The 23206-nt window shown below is 35.9% G+C and overlaps 1 protein-coding gene across 5 annotated transcripts in view; it reads right to left on the bottom strand.

The window, feature by feature from the left end:
• Positions 1-23206, bottom strand: part of Qless (decaprenyl diphosphate synthase subunit 1 qless) — a 62702-nt gene that overhangs the window by 21155 nt on the left and 18341 nt on the right. For 2 of the 5 annotated variants that reach the window (XM_076318263.1, XM_076318265.1), the window contains exons 2-3: positions 14291-14352; positions 1596-1743 (exon numbers count right to left, since the gene is read on the bottom strand). In XM_076318263.1, coding sequence (XP_076174378.1) covers positions 1596-1743; positions 14291-14352 — 210 coding nt within the window. Of the gene's footprint in view, positions 1-1595; positions 1749-14290; positions 14353-23206 lie in introns of all 5 variants that reach the window. The other 3 variants (XM_076318266.1, XM_076318264.1, XM_076318267.1) reach the window with 3 other exon arrangements.

Genomic DNA, 23206 nt, shown 5'->3' with positions numbered 1-23206 from the left:
CTTGGCCATATATGCAGACCGTGAAGTCGCGGGCTGCTTTCGCTAAGGCGCGCGAGCCACCTTAAGCGGAGGCGCCTCGTCGTGAAAACGGCATTCCTCGCCATAAATATTTACAATTACGCGCCGTGAACAAGACGGTAGCCAAGAAAGAATAAGACGAACGAACGAAGAAGAAGAAGAAAGAAAGAAAGAAAAAAGAGAAAAAAAAACGAAGGAATTCAGTGGCGACCAGAAGTCTACGCGATGTCTCGTAATCACGAAAGCAACGATGACGCAAATCGATGAATTTCGATTGTGCCGCTTTCAATGGGGATTACACCGTGACGTTGCGCGTCTTTCCTTCCGGATCTGGTCCACCTCTTCCTGTTGAAACTACCTGACGGAAGTACTTGGCGATTCGAATCGGTGCGCGTTGCACCGAAAACGGCAGCAGGAAATTGATTTCGCCCCGAAGCAACCTTATAACGGCACGCGCGCTCAACATAGTTCACCATTTTTGTTTCAAATCTATCGAGGTGTTACTCTTGTAATTGTTGCGGGATTCGCAACCCGTTTCACCCCCCCCCTCCCTCCCACCCGATTGGAAAGAATAACACATTTCGTAAGGGTTTAATACAATTTTTGTTTATAAAATGTATCGAGGTGTTACTCTTGCAATTAACGCAGGATTGTTTATCAAGGATGCTATCCCGTGTTGAAAGTCTTCGGTAAGATTAGAAAATTGCTTGAAATTTGATTCTGCTAGAGAATGTAACTTTCTTTGCTGATTTCTACGAGTCAAAGTCTACTGTTACTTGATTTTTAATGTCAAAATATTTAATTATACGATTGTACAGTCGAAACTTAGGAAAAGAGATATTTCTTTTATTTTTATTGAAAGATCGCCTAAATGCCGCTGAAAACTATCACAACGAATGCTGTCACGTAAACAGTTGTTTAAGGCGATGAAATGACTAATGATTGTAGCTTTCAGCAAGAAACGGATACGTTTCTATGTCCACGTTTAGAAAAAGCAAGAGAAATGGCTCAATTGATAATCTTCGAGTAACTTCAGCACGGTTTTGATTTCTTAACTTTATTTTTAATTAGTATGTATATTAAAATCTAATCATTAATCGATGAATTTAAATATTTTAATTTGAATACCGATTGACTTAAATCAAACACCTTTTGATCTATTTTATATAGAAATCGAAATTAGTTTCTGGCTTTAATACCGAATATTGCTTTAATTTTCATAGCAGAATGTACGAGATTCGCGTAGCATTCCTGATTAAATGTTCATTGCTATCTTTTACATCGCTTTCTGTTGGCGCGACCTTTTCGACACGTGACTCTCTTCGATAGTTCCTGGTACGGAACTGTAAAAAGACACACGATACTTCTATTTACGGAATTCGACTTCTAGATTTTTCCACGTAATTGAACTGGTCCTTACGCGCAGATATACGCATTGCTTTGTAGAAAGTGAACTAGCGAAACGTGTGGGACAGTTCATTTCGTTAAAAGGAACGAAACGCTTCCGAGGTGAAACGATGACGTTATCGTGTGACTCGCGAAGATTATTTCATCGTGGATAAGTATAGTAGACTGACCTCTCGTATGTCTTCGTAGATGTCCTTGAGGTCATCCTCTAGGAGCCGGTAAGGATCGACTTGGTAATCGTACAAGGATCCGGGTAGCTGTGTTTGCATAGAACTCATCATCCTTGTGACATTCGTCCTGTAGTCCAGCGTGCTCGTTCTACTCTGCAAGGAAAAAGAAGACTTCATTATTAATGGAAAGGAAGAAATACGCGATGTAGAAAGTGTGACTTTGATACGAAGGAGATATCAGTATAACTTAATAAATTAATATGTTTATGTGAAATTCTTCCTTCAAACTTTGACGACTGTTGAGCTAACACGTTAATCTTTGTTCAGTTTCAATACCACTTTCGAGATGCTGAATAAATTAATATTAATTTCGAAATCTTGCAGTCGAATGTAAAATCGAAATAACTGCGAATTGCTATAAATTAATCCTTTATTTGTATTTAATTTACGATTAAACGAGTATAGGGTAATTAATTGAATCTATAATTATACTACCTATGATTGAAACTACCTGTTAAGATGGAAAATTATTACTCAAATCTGAATTATTTAATTTTAGTCAATCACCATTGTAATATTCTTTTATGTTCATTTTGAAGTGAAGTAAAGTTCAATCGAAATTTGAGTATAATATAGATTTGACTTAATTGTGATTGATTATAATAATTTTGAATTCTTGCTACAAAGTTGTAGAATTGGATTTTGGTATTCATTGCTATTTATCCTAATCAAACATTTCGCAGAATAGTAGCTTTTTGATCTCATAATTAGGGATTCGGTTCATTAAAATTCTTTTGTAATTTAAAGTTTCACACGAGATAAAACTACGTTTGCAAATTTCTCATAATTTTTATCTTATATTGCCGATAACTCAAGAGAATGATATTTATTCGATTTAGAATGACGTCGATCGATAAGTATGCAACTATTATTATAACTAATCACTGGAAATAAAGTACCTCGAGTAAAGTAAACGGTGGTATTATTTACTTTACGAACGTGTTGAATGTATCTACTGAACATACCGTCTGACAATAACCCGTCACTTACTACTGATTTAGTCTGGTCATATACTGTCGCCCACTACTTCCCCGTTACGTTACGGCTGACGTATTATCGAGTTTACTACTTGCAGGAAATGCACGGAATGAGTATTCGTGTTTTTATTTCACGAGCAATGTGAAAGTTGGTATTTCAGAAATGTTTCATTCATGTGAAGATCGTTTCGGAATAAATTACGATCGAATTTGTCGTTAACTACTTAAAAATTTCACGTAAGATTGCGTAACAGTCTAATTTCAGAATCAATACGTAGTACTAGAGTAAAGTATTATTACAAATTCTCGAAATAACATTAGCGTGAACGAACATTCTATAATACGTACTTTATATTTCAAGTATACGATTACTTTATAGTTACAATTCTGTCTCTTTAATTCTTTACTTTCTATTTTTATTTCTAGATATTGATATATTTATTTTCCAAAGAAGACTCAAAAGTTTATGGAATTATATGCACCTTAGTAATTCGACTCGATACAGTACCATGGGACTCAGCTACAACTTATTGAAAGATTTAAAAATCGTTTAAGATAACTATATATACAAATACTCGAAGAATCGAAAACTATAATATATCTCAGAAGCAATAAAAACGAGAAAAAAAAACAGGAATATTATAATTCTTCTCAGAAAAAGACACAAGAGCTTACAGTCCCAGGAAGTCCCAGCGTAGATACCACGTGACAACTTGAAGGACAGTATAGCTCGCAGCAGTGGCGCATTTGTAATGATCCACGCGCGAGTTCCTATCACGTGAGACCGTAGCTGAATGTTCGATACAGTACGCCAAAGTTTGACCAAACAGTTCAGGTACATCCCCCTCAGGTACATTCTTCGATTCAGTCTGCGTTTCCATGGAAACCGTCGCGTCGTGATTTCGTATCGATAAGCGAGGTACACTCGGAATACCCAATGAGACGTTTCACAAAGTGGTAACAGTTATTTACAAAATCTATCATTCGTATGACCGTTTATGTTTCGCGGGCACGTAATGGCTGGTCGACGTTCAACCACGCGTCTCTTTCCCAGTTGTCGGCACTTCAGGCTGGCTCCCAGTGCCAAGACGACATTCCTTCCCCTCGTGGCTGGTGCGCGCCGATCCTCACTTTCGTCATCGAAACTTGATTCTGATTCCCAGCGATTTCTTAGCATTCACCGCGACGCGCGAACGCTTGCCAGTCACGGTTTGTTGCTGACCACGAGTATGTGAGATCAGCACCGGTGGATTGGGCATGTCAGGATGCAGTAAATGGCACTAACGTCGTTTCACAAGTTCGCCTCTTTGACGGCGGATTAATTGAGGTCACGGCAAGTAAATAATGCCGCGACTTGGTAGAGACGTTAGCCACGATGAACGCGCGAGCGTCATCAGGCGTCGTTCACCGTACAATGTAGAAATATATACCTGTCCGCGAAAGAACCATTTTCGAACACTGACCTCTGAACGAGTAAAATTTTACCCTGGCTGGTCCTTTTCATCGTATTGAAACAATTACGAACAAGTTTGAAAGTTTGCACGTAAAGATCGAAGGTGTGATTGTTCGCGATTGTTACAAATAATAGGTTTTGTGAAAGAATGTATAAATATCGCTTGTATAAATATCTTAGACGATACGAGTATCTTTTGATTATGAATACGAGTAGAGAAGAAACTGAGAATCAGTTGATAGATAAGAATCTGAAGATTATTTATGCAACCAAGTTGAAGTAAAATCAATGAATTAAATTTTTATGTAAGATTGGACATAAGTTTTTGTATACTCGACCTTAAGATGTCAACGGAAGATATCCGAATAAATTTTATATTACGTTAAGATGTTTTTAAGACGTTGTCAAGAAGGAGATGAAGATTTTCAACACCTGGGACACCGTGAATCCCTAACATTGTGGCAACCACACTTAAGAAACGTATTATTATTGAGCTACATCGACTGAATATTTGAGACTAAGCATTCATTAATGGCCTTAATATGTATTTTTAAGATGTTCGATCAAACTTAACCATGTTCTGGTAATCGTATTGAAGAAATGTCTTAGGAACACAGCAAATGCATTATCTACGAGTTACAAACATTGAAAAACCTACGCTGACAGAAAATTTCAACATTCAAATAGTCTGCAATTGTGAAATAGTTCAAACGGTGATTTAACGCGCTGGCAAGCAAGAACGAGTTAACTCGTACCTCATTACCTGGCACTGACCACCAACCAGCAGAAAATAATTAATAGTGGGAGTTTGAAAGAAAAAGAAAATTCAGTGTGCTGTAGAAAATTGAATATTTCTCCATACAACAATAAACTAAATAACCAGTCATTTCTTATCTGATATCAGAAACTAGCGTCAGTGTTTCAGTCTGTTACATAAAATTTAAATTATGACCTGGACCTATATACTTATGCAACTATGAAGTTTTAAATTGTAATGTCTCCTGAAAAAAAAAGAATAGTGTTTCCTAGGACTTATCAGTGAGACTTATCCAAAACAAACAATGACTCAAACGCAACCAGATGTAGCAATTGATTCGTATGGACAATTAGAAGTGGTTGCTCATTAAAAACCGCGGGATTGGTGCCAATTACCATCCAATAGTGTTTGTTAAAAGGTTTTCATCGATCACTACAAGATTTAAAATTAGCACCATGAATCATTACGGAATAGTTAAACTATTACTCGGTAAGTCCTACTTGATCTAGGACGAAACGCCACTCTCCGCGTTATTTGTTTCTCAAGATAAAGTTGTGATTCTTAAAAAGTGAAAAGACGAAACAATCGTCCAGAGGCTTTGTTTACGATTCTTCTAGAGACTATGTGTGCAATCACGTTTTACATAGATACAAAGGGACAGTAACAATGAGGAGCGAAATACATTTGGAATTACCATCTTCATCTAACTAGACGCAAACAAAGACACTGATTAATTTACTGAAAATAATTCTCACATTCTCGATAAATATTTCTCACCTTCTTCTTTTTTTTTCTTACCGTTTAACTAACACCTTTAGCAGTTTCAAGGTATTCGAGACTTTCATGTCTCCCAAGAATTTGCAAGACTTTCAATTGTAACAGTGTGCAAAACAGTCTCGAGACCTCTAAGAGTTTCGCTACTAGACTCGAGGTTGTTCCAAACGGTTTGAAATCCACCACCGGTTATAGGTGTGAGAGCATTCTCGTGCAACATCGAAATTACTCACTCTTCGTAATTACAGTCGCCTTCTTTTTTCCCCGTTAGAGTGTAATTACCCATAAAAACAAGCTTTGAACACAACACGCTGAAACGCGTGTATAAGGCTGCGAGGGATCATCGAGATCTAGGGGCGATCAACGTCCGCTTAATAGCAGTGACGTGTGCCGGCAGGTCAGCTCAAAACGAAACGGTCAGTATGTTTATAGGAGGACATGCAACATTGAGCAATGACCGTGTTCGATGTGTGTCCATGCGTGTCATGCGATTTCCACGGCTCCGGTGTCCGCTTATTACATTCTTGGATAACTAGTTTAGTGGCAATAGGCAAGTTCACTACCCCACTTTTACCTCACGCATATTGCTCTGTTACTCAAGGTCAGCGATCAAGAAAATAACGCATCGAACAACAAGATCGAAAAGCAACGTTGAGCGCATCGGTGCCCGATTTCCGTTTTCCCGTCACATATTTGTATTCCAAGCGCACAAACCGTACGTGTCATTATAATTCACTTGTGCAAGATGAAGCACTATATTAGACAGTCTTGCAGAGCACCGTGGAATATGTTTGTTTTGCTCGCAACGGTTCATTTCTCGTTGTTAATCGACGGGAAAACGGTTTTCCTTAATTATACTGGGCGATCTAAAAATAAGGTCGAATAAGTTACTGATATTTAGTACTCGTCAAAATGGACAAAAAGTATCGAGTTGATGTGGGTCTTCGAATCTACGACAGTCTAGGATGTAAACTGCATCAATAATTATATTATACTTCGAGATAGAGTTGGGACTATTTGACGAACTCTTCTGTATTTGAATATTCGGTGTATACAATTCGAATGTTCGAATACTATTCAAATATATAATTACTTGATTACTATTCGAATGTGCGACTATTTGAGTATTATTAAAATTTATTATTATGTGAATACTATTCGAATACTCGAATATTTGAATGCTATTCGTATACTCGAGTATTTGAATGCTAGTCTATTTGAACATTATTCGAATGTTTGATTATATGAGTTCTAATTGAATGCCATGAGGCGATTGTCCCGATTGTTCGAATATTGAATATTTGAAAAACTGTTCGACTACTTAAATAATTTTATGCATCGATCGGGTGTCCGAATACTTGTAACCTTCGAATAGTGCCAATGTAGACTATAAATCAATGTAATCTCAGCTCGACTTTAAACCTTTCACCCATTAGTTATGATGTAATTAATTTTTCCCGTTCGATACAAACACGGTAAAATAGTTTTTCCTTAGATGAAGAAGATATACGGCGCTGATAGATAATCGAACACGCGGTGAAACGAATCTCCGTGTCTAGTGAATTCGTATTCAATCTCTTTCCGTGTAAACAAGTGATCGATATTGCGCGTCAAGTCCGTGTATGTATCCGTAGACATTGGATTTACGTCGCGTTATATTTTATTCAACAATTCTTTTTATAAACCGGCTGAAAATTTCACACACGTTCTTTATATATACTTTTCTTCTAATTTCTAATTATCGCCGTGTAGCTGGCAAGGACGTATGCTAATGAGCTTTCACGAAAGATTAGTATTCCCTCGAATCAAGTTCCTCGAGTTGCTCGGACTCCTTTTCCAAGGCGGAACCGAATGTGTCAAAGAATCTCGTACAAAGTAATTTTGCTAATAGCGATACGATACATTGGACGAATCGATATCTCGTCTCCTGGTCACGAAGAGTGGGATGAACTCGAAGAATGTGAAAGTACGTGAATCGTTTCGAGGTGCTATCACGTGCCACCAATAACGTATCCATGTAATCCCGATAATCATGTCACCAGTGACGTATACTGCGTGTTTCCGTTCGCGAAATTCGATGTTCAGGTCACTTTTCGTTGTTGCGGATCGAGCAATTTTTTGGAAGAAGAGCAACCCATGAACTAAACGAAGTAAAAGTTGGCCATCGTCAAGGGTGGTGAAACAGTTATGAAATCCCCCCTGGAACGAGGCACATCACGTGCGTAACGTTCAACTCGCACAACTCTTGAGCCAATGGTAATGAACCTCTCTCTCATTCGTCGGAACTTTCGCAAAATTTTTTAATAAAATTCCTGTCAATTCCAAATGGGAAACTTTCATGCAAATTAACATCGGTTTAGCCATACTGGTATTCAAATCGAATTCCAGTTAAATCCTAATGGTTTCTAAGAACAGTCCTTTCTTTTTTTCCGTACGCAGAGCGACAAATTTTTAAGGAATGGGAAATTTAACTTAATGAAAAATTGTTATAGGTAATAATCAATTCTCAAAAGAAAAAAAAAAAGAAAGAAAGAAAAAGAATTTTAAATATAATTTAGTAATTAATGGATCGTTAATACGATTTTTAAAATGAAATTCGCTCGTTCATCCGTATAGTCGCCCAACCTTACGTCAGCGAAAGTTCGTACGAGACATTCCTTTTAATTTATTTATTACTCGCTGGAACAGGTCTCCTGAAAATGGACTGTTCAAAAGACTGCTCACAGTGCCGAACAGAAGTTTCCCTGAATTTAGTTTTTCGTCTCGTGACTTGAGATTCTAATAGAAACCGATTTAGTTAGAACTCTAAAGTATATGACGAATAGTTTCTGATCTCCAGATGACATTCTAGTTCAAACGGTTACTGGATCTCTTTCAGTAATTAGTAATTAGTTTTTCCACTTTCTTCCTTGTCCTATAAACGCTGGTGTTGTTTCATAATTACCGTTATTGGCGAGGAAATATAGCTCGAAGAAACTGGATACGGTAAAAACGGCCCATTGAATTCTTCGCTTGGCCCGTCCACTGCTTATAGATAATTTATTCGGTGTAAAAGTCAAGGATCAGCCACGTGTTCGGAATTTCGAGAATAGAAACGAAGACACACCTTGGGTAACACGTGGTACAAATGTAATTTCGCGACTCCGCTTCGATGATTTCGGCTAATGACCTACGGATTTTCATTACTTCATTTTCTTAATTACGATCCCGGAAAACTTGCAACTGTACATTACGAATACACTTGATAACCACAATTTTAATTTCGTAACGTAGTTTTCATGTTGTACGTTATGTATTAATAAATATAAGGGATCGTGAAGAAGTCAACTGAAGATATAAAATCAACCAGGTGTTACGTGTATTTCTCTAACGCCACAAGTGTGGCTTATTATTCAAAGAACGATGATCGATGAACACATAGTGTTACATCTTTCGTAACCAAATACGATGACATAATGGGACACGAAATACGTTTTTCGTTCGATTTCTGCGAATGACAATGATCAGGTTATTTTTTAAACTTATTTAGAATTTCATAAATGGAATTTCCTTTCATTTTAATGAAGAATTCTATAGAAAGAAATTAATATTTCGTAATAGGATTTACGTATTTTTAGCTTATGTATTATTCCTTCCACAGGTTCAAGTATAATTTAAATAGTTTCCATTTTTATTTCATTGATTGCATCATGAAATAACTATTTATATGCTTCTCAGTCCCGAATGTTTTCATTTTTTCGTAATTTCCACGTAATTATATTATAATTCTAGTACGATGAAAAACGTTTCGATTTTAATTAATGTAGAATTTCGTCGGTAAACGGAGTTCGATTTTCTTGAAAATTATGCTGCTTTTGTAATTTCTATTACACTCGCGACATACCGTGTGCGAAAATCTCGTAGTTGCATTCACTATGTATACTCGCAGAACGCCTGCAAGCGTTTGCCGCATGCAGTGCACTGATCAACCGATTAATTATTCTAAGTAATGATAATTAATTCAAACGTAACGCGTTAATGAATACGTAACTCGAATACGACACTATAGATTAGAAATCTCTATTACGACTAGTGTTACGTTTCATTAGAGTTGAACAATTCAAAATCGAAGAGAACTTGCGTAACGTACCAATATACACAAAAGTATCGTACTTTTTCCCTGTTACTATATTTTTTAGGATTCAAACACATGTTTACGATGGTATTGTTGATGCAATTTAAGAATAATATCGAACCTTGACGCTGTTAATTTTATACCGAACGGACATGATTAACATTCCTCAATATTCATCGTTGTTTCGGGGAAGGAACGAGACGTTAATTACAATTAGCAGCCGCGTTGCTACAGGATCGAAATGCGCCTCAAGTAAGATAAAATCAAGATTGAGGCACGAGAAATTTTTATCGACCGTCGCTTAACCGATATCGATCGGAAATGAATGTTAACGACAGAGAAAATTTTTAGAAAAGTTTTCATAATTAAACGACCATGTTCTCGTTTGCTTATGAAGGTGAACGTACTCGATTTAAGAATCGAAAGAATCGAAAGAAGAATCTTTTGAGACAAAGAAATAATATCAACATTTGATTGTAACTGGAAAATAAATGAATAACAATACCGATAAAATAGCGTCTTAATAACGACAAAAGATTTTAATTCCTCGCTGCCTATGCCAATATTACCCTACCATTATTAAATAAAGCATAAATATTCCTTCAAATCTTAGCCAAACCTTTTAAACCACACTGTACGTTGTTTACATTATGTAAATGTCCCATGATTTTAAAACGAATAATTTCCTGACCTATGCTCTTTAATATTTTGGTGACCTAGTTTCCAGCAAGATTAGCGGCAAAATTGAAAATATATATGTAGAAGTCTATGATAAAAACTGAATTACTCTTACTAAAAGTTACGACAACAGATAAGATAAGGATGCGTTCAAATCTACGATAGCTGTGCGAAGATGCAAGGTGTTAAATCTTTTTTGTTCCGATGAATACTTCATAATGCTTCACCTTGTCCCATCTTCTTGCGCGAACATTAATACTTGCATTGAGAATAGTTACTGTTCTTAATATAGTTACTATATTCGATTACACGGGTAAAAAAAAAGGGGGAGCCTATTTCAAGTACACGTACGATGGTGAAACCGTTTAAGAAATATTTTTTAACGGTTTGCTTTTTTTTTTAACGAACAAGAACTTCTTGCGGCGATGATCTGAAGAAATGTCTACGATGGATGGCGTAAGATTGCATGTTTCTCGTGGAAGTGCTGCTGTCGCAAGATCGTTCTTGACTGGTATCTCGCGATTACTGTACGTACGGAACTATAAGAAGCGCGAAAAAATCATACAAGTTACTGGAATGCCCTTAGGAACTCGAAGAATGTTCGTAAATAGCATTGACGAAAATGTCTCTACCTTGACCGAAAGATTACAAAGATTGGACCATTGAGAAAAGAAAGAGAGGAAAATTATATTCGTAGAAAAAATTAGAAATCGATCGATCAACGAAAATGTATTTTGATTGAATTGATTATTGTATCGTGAAACAAAGAAAGGAAGTGAAAAGGATATTTGCAGAAAAAGTGAAAAGACAATCGACCAAACAGAGATTAGCCAGAAAAAAAAAATATAGGTTTAAAGTCAGTGATGATAAATGTAATTTGGTATACATCGTCAATGTGGTAAATTGCACGCACTTTAGTGAAAACTTGAGGTACGGTAACTTTGTTGACTTAAGTAACGCGAATCGAAAGTATTACAAAATTATACCCAGTCGTAAAAATATATTTAAATGGAAACCTAATCAATCGTATCTGCGACCGATACGATCAATTCTCTTATTAATATGTCAGCTGTACCCACGTTGCTTAGGAAATCGCTTCGTCGTTAGAAATATAAAAATTGAAATAAGAACCTTCGATACACCTTTGACGTATAAGCGGTGCTCCATTTCAATGACATTATGAATATTTATCTCTATATTTATTAAATGTAGTATCGTTCGCGTGTAACACAAACTAGTATCAGAGATAAAAACCTGAATTTCTTGTGCTGCCAAGAAATAGATATCATTTTACGCGTAGCAATCCGCTTTATTAATAGCAATAGTATCTGATAAATATCTTTCTGTAAACAGAGTGTGAATGACCATACTGTCATATATATTTAATAAATATGTATCCATTAATTCCTATATTTCTTCCATATGAACATTCCTTTTCTTCAGGAAACTTAGAATATAGAATTTATAATAATTTAAATTACCCATAATTATATAGCGTAAAAACAAAAGTAAATTCAGTATACAAATACTTTGTCGAAATTTTGATAAATAACAGTCCTAGAATCACCATTATCGCAGTTAGATTTCGTAATAGTAAGATAAACAATCGATTTTTAGAAAAGAAACACGATGCTTAAACTAAAGAAGAATTTATGTTACAACTCAATGAATAGTCATTCTTCTTCAAATCCTCTCTACCACTTCTCACGAGTTACCATTTTCGTTATCGTACATGATCTAAAAATTGAAGAAAAAAAAAAATATACCATAAAAATATTAACGGACTAGAACGAAAAATAACAGGGGTATATAGCGTTTAGTTTTTCCTATCCCGCTTGAACAGTACTTTCATCGAAAAAAAAATGTAAAACAGAGTACGGATAACCGACCGAGGATTATCTCAACTTCGCGATCTACAAAAAATTTCACTTTCAACCGCGCGTGAATCCACACAATACAACCACCTGCTAAATAACACTTCGAACTGTCCACGTTGGTGAAATTGCATCACTCATGATTTTGCGTTACGCGATTATAAACTGAACGCGGGGCTGGGCGGAGCGGGATCGTCTTAAATCGAATATATGTGGCCAGTTCGGCCTTTCTGTAAAAGGAGAAAGTGAGGTTACATGGCCAGACTGTTCGACACAGCAAGGTGGGTTGTAGCAACCCAAAGCTGATCGACAGTGGTGTAAACTTGGCCAAGTATAGTTGTGACAACTATCCGGGGGGAGCTGCGGGTATCCCATGATCACGCTTTGATCCTTTTATTCCAGGTGAAATATGAATACCAAATAGTGCGTTTCGGATAACAAAAATGTTGCACAAGCCTCGAATGTATTACATACGATATCCTACAACTATGAGATATAACGAAATATGGAAATTTCTCGATCGGAATGAGATCGAAGAGTTTCTTACAGAATGTCGAGAGACATTCAGTTTTCATTAAGAATAAATTCAAATCGATACAAATTTTAAGACGAGATTTTCTCATCTCTAATTTTCCAGAATCTTTTTTGAGATAAACGAAGTGGTATATAATACGGGTAGAAGCAGTTTACAAGTTTGAATTTTTTATAAGTAAAAATTCCGAAATCCAGTGACTTCTTACTGAGTGTAAACATGATGTTTACAATATACACATTCTATATATTCTATTATTGAACTTCTGAATGTTCCACTTCTATTAAGTTATAAAGAAGTTATTTATATGTTATTTTTTACAAGTTCTCCTTTCTGATCGATACCTTTTATGAGACTATTAATTATTTTACGTAATGTTGCGTATAATTAGGTATTAAGTCGCACAATCTCAAGGACTAATAGAATGAGGTGACTGGAATACTGAAAGTCACTTATGTTACAGTAATGAATGTTTCGGCAAAAAATTCTACTGTGTGTATAGTCCTTTCTACTTTTCATATTTAGTTCATTCTCTATACATTTTAACTGGTATAACTTTGCAACAGAACTATACGCGTTGCTCGCGAGATTTACGTTTATTGCCACATTGTAACAGAAAGTTTGAAATAAACTTGACTATTTTACTTCACACATAAATACGTCAAATTCACGTTTAATGGTGGTGCGAGTCGTAATCATTTGTCGGATGTGACTAAAAAGTAACACGTCTAACACTCAAGAAATATCATAATCGATCCCAATTTACCATTCAACTTTGTCTATACAGTTTTCCACTTTGAAAGTGAATTATTCGGTAAACATTTTAAATGTTTATCAGTTAAGTTACATTTCTTCCTAAAATTTTGTCCTAGTCCAAAATATACTTACAAAACTTATAACTACAAAACGATTGAAAACGAAAATTGATAAAAATGTTCTATAGTGTATTTAATAATAAAAAAAACTTGCCGGAATGAATGAGTAACAAGTGTGTCGATTAACCAGAAATTACCCAAGTGAATAATCGAATATTCTGTTAACAGAAAATTATGGAAAATAAGGATGCAAGAAACATGCAACGGTGATCGAAGTGCATATTTACCTAGAAACGAAACCCACGAGTGCCTCAAAGTTCATAAATATTCCCTGACCAGCCAAAGTAAACGCACCGTTAGAAATTAATTTTCACCGCAATCGCTGCAATCCCGTTTTCAAATGGATGTCACATATTTATTGTCACGCGCGTGCATTTGCTTTTTCCCGTACACGCGAAAGATTATCATTGCGACACATTCTTCTCTCCGTTTGAACGAAACACCTGATGGAACAGTACGTCTTTTATTCGCAAGGAATCGTGATTAATTAAACATGATGCAATTGCACCATATGCGCAGCAATCGATCGAGGTAAACGTTGCACATGGAAACGCAGTTTAACGAAGTGCTCAGTAAGGTTGAATTTTATTTTCAAATTTACCTGATGGTCCATGCGACCAGGCCAACGCAGAGCTTCAAATGAGATTTTATTCGCGGTTTATTCTGCAACGAAAAGGGGTATGAGCCACAGCGATGTTTAAGGAAGCATTACGTCGAAAATTTAGTAAACTGAAAGCAAGCCTTAACTCGAGCAAGAAGCAGTGCCGTGCGTTAACTTTCAGTGGAACGAAAAACGTCTCGCCAAGGTTAAGTTCATACTTTCGAGTACGTTTAATCTTTCTTTAATTGTCATTCGTCAATTTTCTACAGTTATTACCGGGTACTTGTTTACAGAAAAGTTACATTTCGCAAAGAAATTCTACAGTGGACTACAGGAATCTAGGTACAGGGAAAATATAGTCCGTACGAACGTTTTATTGGGATCGTATTGTTATTGTTATCGAAAGAAATTTGACAATTTCAATATTGTCATTATATTATAAAAGCATTAAAAAATATCCTCCACGATAATGCACACAGAAACTTTATTTTCTATACGATTGAATGAAAATTGAATTTGGTTCAAATTGGCAAAGGACAAATGTTTCAAAACTCTACTGTAATTATTTTCTTTCGTGTTTTTATCAAATTTAAGAATCAGATAAAATATTTAAATACGGGAAATTTTTTCTTGTGTAATTACAGGGAAAAAGATCATAATGACAATCACGTGGAAACTATAATGTACCAACATCCCTGTGGCCTCCAAATATAGGATCCGTTTCATTGAACCAGGTAAGTAGTTAACCTTGCAAACAGGCTGCATGCTCAACTGCATTACATTATATTGTATTTTCGATGATACTCACTCGAGGGCTGAACAGTCGATGCGCCAACTAATTTTCGTGCACATTGTTAAACGTTAAATCTAGTTAGAGAGCACATGCACTTTAAGATAATGACAAGTTCGAACTTAACAACGAAGATTTTCAAAATAGAGTCGTATATAATTTTTCATACAAATCGACTCTTTTCATCAACCTGCGCACAAAGTATTACGATACGGCTATAAATGAATAAAACATGTTAGAAAGTTGCATTTAGAAATATCAAGGTCACCTTCACCTTTCTCAATGCATTTCCGTATTTTGTCTTCGAAGAATGATAACAAATGAAATAATATCGTATTTTTAAACACAATCCAAAGTTGCCTGTCTGGCATCTACAGTCTTTGTTAAAGAAAAATATTGTTCCTAACTTAAACCTAACCTTAATACATTTCTGTACCCTTTCTCCGAAGACTGAAGAAAGATTGAACGATGTGACATTATTGCAAATAATCTTAATATCTTGAAAGCTAAGAGATAGTTAAAACGAACCAGCAAAAGTTGCATTATAGGTCATCTTTGAACCACGTAATATTTGTTTTAGCCATTCAATGTAATTTTAGTCGTTCAGTTAAGTTGATAAGACTTTGAAGTAGAAGTGTTAGAGTAACTGAAACGAATTACACGAAGTATAATGTTAAGAAAGAAAATTGTACGAGTATACATGGTTTTTCGAATTATTATATCCTTCGTAAAGCGATCGTGATTTGTAAAGTAAAGAATGATCGAAAAAGTTTACGGTAAGAAACGGTTCAGGGAGCACAAGGAGGGAAATTCTTTTTTACCAAGCCGCGAAGAGCAAGCAGTCTTCGACACTTGAACCGTGTCGTTGCCAAATCTTCAGAATACAAGCAGTCGCGCCTGTTTGCTTAGCAGAAACACTTTCACTCCTTTACAGAAGAATGTCTCCAAGAAACACGGATAAACCGTCCCGAACAAAAACGTAAAATTCAACTTTGTCGTCCGATTTCCAATTACCTAATCGTGATTCGAGAAAACAATCGCGGACGCTTCTGTCATATTGAATTCCGCCATATTGTTCGCCATCTTTAGAATAAAGGACGAAATGTCTGTCCTCCATAGCATTGAACAATCGACGTTTTAGAAACATCAAGAAACGGACGTACGAGCGCATCTTAAAATGCAAATACATCTTATAAATCATGGGTTGTGAAACCCAGTAGGATTTTTACGATATGCGCAAAATCTACGGAACGTTCCCAGTGATGCGTATCATCATGCATGGATGTCACGACTACGATTAGTCGACTTGATATTCTCATTCCGTAGACCTTTGCCTTTTACCTCGTTACTGCTATAGTTGGACAAACTTCCATTGAATGCAACATTTGCAACTTTCATCACGATTAGGTATCTTCCAACTTCTGTTTACGGAACGTCTAAAAGATTTAGATGGCTAACAGAAGTTAGTCATTTTCAAAATTTTGCTTATTACTGATTCAAAATAACAGAAGAGATGCAGCACAATTATAGTGGCGTGGAACAACGAATCAAATTGTAGAACAACATCAAGTTCGATGACAAAAAATGGAAAAAATAATGGCTATCTCGTGGCGATAACACGGATTAAAAATTGAAAATAAAAGAAAGGATTGAACATTTTAGTACTAGGTACATTTTCTAATTTTTATTGTTTAAAATTTTAGAGTCAGAACATTCGTAAACCCAATGATACTCAATTGAAAAAGTAATAGAAATTCTTTCACTTATCATCTAGAAGTATCAATATTAAGTACTTCAAAAAATCTAATCCCAAAATACTACGTGATGCAAATAATGTGGCATTTCGACTCCTCTACCAATAATAAAGTTCTCATTAATAATAAAAATAATCTTCGAAGAAACTACCAGAAGCCTCATCTTTCAAAAACGAAGTTGGTCAATCGGCAGAAGTTTGGTAAATTTTTTATCGATTGACAAATTCTTAACGATATTGTATAAAATTCAATATTTATGAGAAAACGAATGTCACTTTTTTTTTTAAATAAGGTTATATTTCCAGGAAATTTGCTTGATTAGGGATAGAGGTCGCCAAAAGGAATAAAAAACTATTGAGAAATACAAGTTCGAAAATTAATCGTTTTATTAATCTGTGAATTTCTGTGATTGTACAGGGGGACCCGTGAAATCTACAAATACATTTATTTAAAAAATCAAGATAAATTGACAAAAACTACTTTCGTGAAGATAGAGAGCTTTGAGGGAAGTACCTGAATGGTTTAAGAGAAAAGTAACTAGATGGAAACGTCAAGGTCATTTCAAGGTCCCTAAGATTTTTTCAATAGACTACAGTATATGTTCTTTTTACACGTTTATATGTAGTTCAATACGTTTCTTATAGTTATCTTCTTCAATCATATAAGCCATTTACTTTTAAATGTATATATTATAGAGCATTGTTCATATTTAGATTTATTGTCTCTGTAACTTGTTGTTGGTCACAATAGTTTTATAATCGTAAAATTGAAAAATTACTATTATTTCATTATAATAAAATTTATCATTTTAACAATTGTCGTAATATATAACTTGTACCGTTAAAAAAAACGTCAGTGACCTTGAAATGACCTTGACTCCTCCACTCAGTCACCTGTCTCTTAGCGCGCACAGTAGTCTCCCTCGAAACTCTGTATCCTCGTGAACGCAATTCTTATCAGTTTATTGTTCTGTCCAAAATATACACACGGATAGATTAAACTAGGCCCCCCTGGTGAACACATACACCATACTGTAAAACACCCAACACCCAGAGGGTCCCGTACATCAAGATCTAATAACGTGGCCGAGGAAATGGATATCTCACCGAGTAAATTTCCATGTATTCTCACCATTACCGAAGAAAAAGTCACGAAACGAAACCAACAATTCTAAAATGCCCTGCAGATAAACAACAATTTTCTATCCTGGAAGTTTTCGTTCGCGCATTACAGATTACTGAAACTTTCACGGCAAGATTGATCGCGATTGTGAAAAGAAAAATGTGCGCTGTACGAAAGAAAAATACGGCAGAGAAAAAACCAGGACTCCCGAGCACAATTCTATTTTTCAATAGTTTCTATCCCGTTTGAATAATTTCGTAGCGATCGAGTATTCAAGTTTCGTGGATGAAAGAAATGGTGAAATCGGTTTACGATAAATTCACTATCGTCGAATAATTATCAACGTTTAATCTATTCTATCGAATATCGTGTTCCTCGACGTTAGGGCAGGACCTCCATGTGAACAGCGGGTACAACTGCACCGATCAACGTGGCTACGCGTTCTCGAACAACGATATCGAATGCCAGGAGGCACGGGAGTGGGAAAATACACTTTCTCCGAAGACTCCGAACGACCCACATTTTGGAATCACTCGCCACGTTCATGGATGCTGATGACCGTCGGTGAACGTTTCCAGCTGTACTCTAGCGGCTAAGCGAAATAAATCTGACCGAGGGAATCAAGGTCGCTCTCACGACAGTATCCGAGTATTTTCGTGCGTCTACCGAAGTTCGACGTTCAATTCCAACAGCGAAGATAAAATGAATCGAGATTAGATAAATCTCATTTTCTAATAATTATTATTTATCAACGACTATTGCTATTACAATAATTTAATACCGAATGATAAACGTATTATTAATCGTTAGCAAAACGAATCAATAAATACACACGACACGATTATTGATATTAATTTATAGAAATTTGATAATATCAACGATAATTATGCACCGTTTGATAAACATTTATTTTTGTTCTGCTAATAATTTTGCACTCGATGATTTGAAAAACGGAGATTAATTTATTAAGATTGTGTTTTTTTAATTATATATTGTTTCAAACGGGGGGACCAAAATGCTCGTTCTCAGAATAATGTCAAGAAGCGTTTCTTTAATATTATTTACACAGTGCAATACTTTTCGTTGCATAATTATCATTTACACAATTCATTGTTCTGTTTGTTGCGTCAAACTGTCAGATATGCTGGCATTTGGCCAACAATTTGAATATCTTTATCTTTCAGTCTCGAGTATTGACCTGTATCTTCAAACATTTGTCAACGGTTCACCCAAACATCGTTTATGTACATAACGTTCACCAGAGGAGAAGCTTCCGTGGAAAGCTATTTTTCATGCGACGCGGAGGAAGATGTAAATCATTTATAATAGAGTATGACGAAATAAGAAGCATGTTGAACAGATTCTCGTTTGTATCTGCTTGAAGTTTTCAGAGTGAAATTTCAACGGTAATATTTCAAACCTTTCTTTTCGACTTCCTTACACGGTTAATATGTAATACAATGGCAGACTAATGAATGAGTAGTTGAATAAAATTATATCTTTCAGATATCGTTTGGTACTCTCACAACAGTTAATTAATCTCTCAACTCTAAGAGCTGCAACTCAGAGATAAACAAATTTATCTGATAATAAATGTTACTATCAATTGCATTTCAAGTCTTTACTGCATGGTTTTAGATATTTAATTTCATTACACAATTAGCATTTGATTTAACTACATACTTAGCATCAATTAACCACATAATTAACGTAATTAATTACTATCTGTTTATTTTACTCTACTGACATCGGATCATGATTTGTTTTAAATTATGTATATTTAATATCCAGTAACGATTACGTTGGTATTACCCTAAGCAATGCTCCCAGTGACAAATTATGTTCTCCATCAAAGAAGAAGAAATATAGTTATCGATTATCGACTCTTGTTTTAAGTAATCTTAAACGAGAAATATATATGTTATCTTCGATTTTGGTCCAATAAATTTCACAATGATATATATCTCGACCACTTGTTTGAAGGATTTAGTCCCAGTGTGTTGCCACAGCTCCAAATGGAACGAACTATCAACAGTGAACTAATAGAGGATCGATGACGCTCGGAAGACCATTGACCAGCTGTGCCACGGATAACACCGCGAACTGCTCGAATAATCAAGGTCAACGTGCATTCCTCGACAACTTTCCACGAGCATTTTATCGTAGCCAACAATCGTCGTCGTCCACTTTTCCTTCTCCGAACAGACCGACCAACAAGTAGCACGACGACGACGATGAATGGACGGGAAAAAAGCGTACACGGATGACCACTAGGATGGTACCATTAAATTTCTTTTTATTTTCCGCGCAGGATGCTCGAAAACGAGCCACTTTCTCATTTCGCGTGCAATGGTCTCCGTTGAGCCCAAAGGGTGCAACCATCGAAACCCGATAGTTCTTCGTAAGCCCTCACGAAAATCCAGGTGTCATTATTTTGGCCGTTTAATGGTCCAGGAAGAACTGAACCACCTCTACGTATTCGTTGCTCGCCAAACGGGAGTTCAGCGACTTTAACGAGGTTTTTGCACCTACAGACATTTACGAGCGGATTGTGTTTACCCAGAACGAGCTTTCAGGGTTACGAACAGAGATTGTAAAGTGTCCTTCAGGGGTCTTTGTGTCTTTCATGTGCACCTTTCGATTGGCAATGAGTTTCCATTTTTGAACGAGGACAACAACCTCGTCGAGGATCCAGGAAACGGAACATCGGGGACAAAAAGTGCGCGCCAGGTATACGGGTAACTTTAAATATCGGGAATATGTTAATCAATTTTTTCTCTCACGATTTCTGACCGATTTTCCAGATCGGTTGTACCAGACGAATCGTACGTAAGGATAATATCGTTTGACACAGATTTCGAGGCGATAGGCTAACGAAGGAAAGTGAAATAACGTCGCGCGACAAAAGGGGACACAGGTGTTCCAACGTAAGGGCATCCTTGACCCTGATTTTTCGAGCGACACGAAGGGCACGAAGGTCTTTGACCGGATGTAGGTATGTATATTAGGGAGTCGATATTTGGCGTTCAACGATTCGACGATCGTGTACCATGGTGGGGGGGCTGGTGAACAGGTTCAAAGAAAGTTTCGTGCGGTTCCAAGGGGGGGAGAATGATAAATGGCACCGAGCGCTCGAGAGGAATCCGAGGAGCGTCTTCAAGAAACTCTTTCAGTAGGTATTTGTACAAAAAAAAAAAAAGGAAATGTTATTTCGATGAACAAATATCGAACGAGTCTTTCTTTAAATTATGAAAAACTGATACGACGCAAAAATAAATGGTAACTTGCGTTACAATGATGTCCACGTTTATTTGTATCCGTAACGCCGGGTTTGATTCGACTCTTAATCCGATGCCAAATTTAACAAACTCGAAGCCAGCGGAGTGAAATATAGAACTTTCGCTTCAAAAGTCGAAAATTTGTCGTAAATATGACCAAAATAAAAGTTTCCAACAAATCTTTTTTTTTTTCTGAAAAAAAAAAAAAATGGAAATAAATCTGACAAGTTTTTTTTTATGGTTAATAACTTTTTCGAAAAATAATCTAATCGTTTAATCGATAGAAGCAATTTATTAGACGTTTTCGATTGTTGTTTTTCAGGATATAAAAACTCTTAGTATTTTTTTCAAAAAATTCACTCCATATGCCAACTCGTGAATTGATAGCATATTCGGAATTCATGGTATAGAATTTCACTATACGTTCTGAAAGTAAACTAAAGAAAGAACGATTGGGACAGATTATTACTTAATATTCCATTATAATTTACCACTTCAAACAGTGTTACTTTATGAGACAAGAAAATATTTTCTTAGAGACAGACTGGTAACATTAAACTGATAAAAGATATTTCACGAGTTCATAAACGTTTAATTTATAAGCTATAAAACAAGTTTTTGTTTCTAAAAATAATCTAAAGCGTTAGAAATCGTATAACCGATGATACATTAACACGTTATTAGCTTTCAGCATAATTTCTGTCAAATGATAGGAACGCCTTATACAGGATGTAATAGAAGTAATAAAACAGTGAAAGACTTCATAACCGAACAAAAAACAATTTATTAGCAACATACGTGCACAATAAGTATCAAGAGCAAATCTATACACACCATTTCAAAGTACTACATTTTCTAATAATAAACCTGAGACCCATATTTCGTATTTAGTAACACGAAATAAGGGTTAATATTAACCAAAAGTTTCAATAAACCATAAATTAATAAAATCGTGCAATTACAAGTAGCGTGCATAATAAAAATAATGGACGCAGTACATATCAGAATTTTAAGTCCATTCTGATATTGTAATCGATAAAATTACCTCGTTGGAAGAAAAAGTTTCGTTTGTTCGGTAACTTCAACGATATGAATAAAGAAAAAATGCTCTAGATAACTGATAGCTGAAAGTTAACGTCTCGATCATTATATAATGCGAAACCATCATAGTAACGTATTACTCAAATATTTCGTGTCGAAACTTATAATGTTCCTTTCATAGTTTGATTATCTCGAATACACAATCATTTTCGTAACCGAATAGCACACGACTGCGTTTCGAAAGCACGGTTATCAAGAAATTGAATAAATATTTTCCGTGTAACTACAAGCTCAATTACCCATCCTGGTATCGCTTTTAAATAATGTTGTGAATATTCAAAGCGAAGACACTAATCTGTTTAATCAGCGCGTGCGAACGAAAGATGCAAGTAGTTCTAGTAAACTGACAGATGTCTGATCTTTATCGGATTCTACTACTTCCGCGATACTTCGTACACATTTGCAAATGATACGGCGCGACGCGACTCATTGCTATGAGAAAGTGGCGTACGTGCCGAAATTGACACACACACATACATGGCAATGAATAAGCTTCGACGACCTTGGCATATCAGAAATCCCCTTTCACGAAAGACGGTCGAAGGAAGAGGCGGCAGGAAATAATCGTACCCACCTTTCCGTCGCGACGGTTTTCGGACACAAATTCGAATTCAATATTCAAAACGTGCAAATTTAATTCATTCTCGTACGTAACTAATACATATACACGAACACGATGGGAATTCAGTTTCATCGTTTCACGAATTACCTGACGTCTCCATTATTCTTTGTCAAAAATACACGGGTGTGTCCCAAACTGAATCGAAAATGAAATGAATTCTTTGAAAATTGATAGTTCGAGATTTTTTTTCCTACGAATAAATGAAATTTATACACGAAAATTGCAAATTGTAGAATTTATTCCCTCATA

The sequence above is a fragment of the Ptiloglossa arizonensis genome, chromosome 8 (genome assembly GCF_051014685.1).
Source record: "Ptiloglossa arizonensis isolate GNS036 chromosome 8, iyPtiAriz1_principal, whole genome shotgun sequence".
In the NCBI taxonomy this organism is placed as follows: Eukaryota; Metazoa; Arthropoda; class Insecta; order Hymenoptera; family Colletidae; genus Ptiloglossa; species Ptiloglossa arizonensis.
The sequence above is the reverse complement of the archived record's forward strand: the minus strand, read 5'-3'. Positions and strand labels throughout refer to the sequence as shown.